The sequence below is a fragment of the Galeopterus variegatus genome, unplaced genomic scaffold, assembly GCF_000696425.1.
Source record: "Galeopterus variegatus unplaced genomic scaffold, G_variegatus-3.0.2 Scaffold50, whole genome shotgun sequence".
NCBI lineage: Eukaryota > Metazoa > Chordata > Mammalia > Dermoptera > Cynocephalidae > Galeopterus > Galeopterus variegatus.
Window position 1 is genome coordinate 345,575 of NW_007726161.1, and position 3,429 is coordinate 349,003.

The 3,429-nt window shown below is 48.8% G+C and overlaps 1 protein-coding gene across 1 annotated transcript in view; it reads right to left on the reverse strand.

The window, feature by feature from the left end:
• Nucleotides 1-3,429, reverse strand: part of LACTBL1 (lactamase, beta-like 1) — a 15,703-nt gene that overhangs the window by 1,909 nt on the left and 10,365 nt on the right. Inside the window, exon 6 of the mRNA XM_008573159.1 lies at nt 1,038-1,143. Coding sequence (XP_008571381.1) covers nt 1,038-1,143 — 106 coding nt within the window. The remainder of the gene's footprint in view (nt 1-1,037; nt 1,144-3,429) is intronic.

The window sequence follows — 3,429 nt, forward strand, 5'->3', positions numbered from 1 at the left end:
TCCCAGAGTAGATGCAGTTTCAGAATCTCTAAAATAGTGCCTTGGGGGCCGAGCCCGTGGCACACTCGGGAGAGTGCGGGGGAGCGCAGCAGCGCTCCCGCCGCGGGTTCGGATCCCATATAGGGATGACGGGTGCACTCACAGCGCTCACTGGCTGAGCACGGTGTGGCCAGGTCTCAAAAAGGACAAAAAATAAAATAAAATAGTGCCTTGGGAAGGCACAAAGACGGATGAAAATTCACGAATCCTCCTAGCATTTCTGAACTCTAAGAAATTTCAACCGCCTCATTTTTGGAGCTGAGGAAGGTGAGGTTCACAGAGGTAATGTGCCTCACCCAAGGTCACACAGCATGTTAGTGGCAGAACTGAAAGCATCTCCTTTCTCTGCATCACCTGAACCGTTTCTTCTTTAAGGGAAGTGAGGCCTGAAATTCAGCATTTGGAGAAGCAGAGGAGTAAATTTGGGAAAGGGAGCGCTGCCCAGAGGCCTGGAAAGAGACATCTGAGGCAAAGGCATGCCGGCTGTCCTCTGTCCAGCTCCAGAGCCCCACTGCTGTCAGAATTCGGCTTCTCTGCTCAGGGCCACCCAGCTATCCACGCCCAATCTCATCAGCGTCACATTTATTTCCATCATGGCAAATCTGTCTTATTTGTTCACCGTGGCTTCCTCACAAGAATGCAAGCTCCACAAAAAGGGTCCTGGACAGATTTGTTCACTGCTGTATCTCAATGTTCAGCACGTTCTGGGCAGACTAGGTGCTCAATACATGTCGAGTTGATGAATGAAAACAACAGGAGATCCAAGCAGAACTGGATTCTGGGCCCAGCTCTCCCCTGCCCCACTGGCCTCCCTACTCCTGGCTGTAATCTTTCCAGCTGTGGAGTAGGGCTTTTATTCAGTGATCCCCGAGGTCTCTCCTGACTCCAACCATCTAGGATGAAGCAATGTCGGCTCTTTCCCAGGTGGGTGGGTCTCCTCAGGAGGTGCCTAACATGTGGCTGGGTGTCAGGGTGCACTCTTCACCTGGTCTCCTCACCTGGTTCCTGGGTCTGCCACCAACACGTCATCCTTGAGTAGGCTCAGGGCCTCCTGGGTGCTACCCCTCCACAGCAGCGAGGTGGAACGCAGCCTTCTGGGCAGCCCTAGAGAGGAGCAGAGGTCAGATCTGCTGTGCCCAGCTGAGGGTGGGATGGTGGGCCCCTGGGTGCACTCCCTCCCCCACCTTTCATAGGTTGAGAGAGAACAAAATTCTTTTTTTTTAAATCAAGCGTGAACTCCAAACCTGCTTCCTTCTCTTCCTGCCTGTGTTTCACTGGGCAAGTCATTTACCTCTCTGAGCCCCAGTCCCTCATCTATAGCATAAGGGAAACAACTCCTACATCATAGGGCTGGTGTTAGAATTAAATGAGATATGAGGTTTAGCATAGTGCCTGGCACATACTAACTGATCAAAAAATCATTATTATCATCAACTATAGAGAGTTTAATTTCGATAAACTTCTTGAGGTCAGTGACCAGACAAGTTTTGTGGAACTTGGCTTCTCCACCCACTTGCAATGTTCTGTTTATTGGATGTGACAAGTATGGGAAGGGTCACAGGATTGGGATTTCTTCCATCCATCCACTTATCAGTAGTCTTTGAGCATCTATTGTGTGCCAAGGACTGTTCTAGGTGCTGGGGATTCAGCAATGAACAAAACAAAGTCTCTGCCCATGTGGAGTTTACATTCTAGTGGAAGGGACACATGATAAGCAAGTAAATGTTCACATAGTGGAGAAAAATAATTCCATGTAAGAAGGGAGGGATAGTTATTTCTTGGAAGGTGGTCAGAGAAGGCCTCACAGAGATGACCCTTGAGCAGGTGAGACCTAGAGGAAGTGAGGGAGGGAGACATGCAGCTCAATTAAGAAGAATGTCTTGGGCAGAGGGAATGGCAGGTGCAAAGGCCCTGAGGCACGAATGTCTTGGCATGTTTGAGGAACAGTGTGGAACAGCCAGTGTGGCTGGAGAGGAGTGAGAATAGGAAGACTTTGGAGATAAGAGATATTGGGGGTGCAGGCACCAGATCTTATAAGGCGCTGTGGGCTACCAGAAGTACTTAGCTTTCCCTCTGAATACAATGGAGCCATTGCAGGGCTTTGGAGCAGAGGAGAGATGTAATTCGACATGGATTTTATCAAGGTTGCTCTGACTACTTTGTGAAAAGACTGTTGGGGACAATATCAGAAGCAGGAAAGCCTGTAAGGAGACTTGCTAAAATCCTTGTTTGTGGCTTGGACCAGCGTGCTGGTAGTGGAGGTGGTGAGAAGTGTTTGTGTTGTGGACATATTTTGAGAAGAGAGCCAACAGAATTTGCTACTGGAGGAGGTTGGAGGGTGTGGGAGTGAGAGGTGTCAGGGACAACTACAAGGTTTTGAGCAACTGGGGGACAAAGTCCTGAGTCCTGGGTTTAAATTCTGACTCCAGCACAGCTACTGGAGGAGGTTGGAGGGTGTGGGAGTGAGAGGTGTCAGGGACAACTACAAGGTTTTGGCTGAGCAACTGGGGGACAAAGTCCTGAGTCCTGGGTTTAAATTCTGACTCCAGCACGTCTTACTACATGGCCCCAAACTATGCTGCTTCTCTGTGCCTCTACCTGCTCGTCTTTAAGTGGGCTGAGTACATGCGGTGGTTTCCCTATGAGGTGTTGAAAGACTTAAGGAATGAATGAAAAGCTCCAGGAGGAGCTTTTTGAGGGTCAGTCATAAAGATGTTGAGAGCCTAGAATGGAGTTATTCAGGTGGTAGTGTGCTCAGCTGGCCCCTTGGGACTGAGAGGAGACATGTAGGGTAGTTTAAATCTAACCACCTAATAGAGACCTATGCTGAGTTCCATGGGTATAGATGAAGAATAATCCACATTATACCCCTAGAGGGAGCCCTAGAGTCAGAGGCAGGGTGGATTTACAGGGAAGCTCACCCAAAAGTTTAAGCCTCAGGGCTTCTCACCTGCGTGGCCAATTTCCAAGGCCTGTATCTAATTTTGAATTTATAATATTGTATCCTTAAAGAGGACCCCCAAAATTATATCTGCATCAGGCCCCACTAAACCTGGGTCCACCCCTGTTTGTAGTAACCAGAGCTATACTGACAAGTATGAACAAGGCTCAGAGAAGGTAGGTGACCTGCACAATATCACACAACTAGGAGGAGGCTGAGCTGGAATTTCAGTGCTTGTGCCCTTAACCACTGGGCAACCCTCAAGAAGACTCTGATCCTGTCCTGCCTGTGCTACCTCAAGAGAAGCCATCCTCTCACTGAGCATCAGGATGTGTGCATGGTAGTGAGACATGCCATGTTTACTGACTGAGACCTCTGGCCTGAATGCACTTTGTAAAATGATAAAATTGTGGGCACTTGTGAGAAATTTCTACCTTTTGGAGTCGATG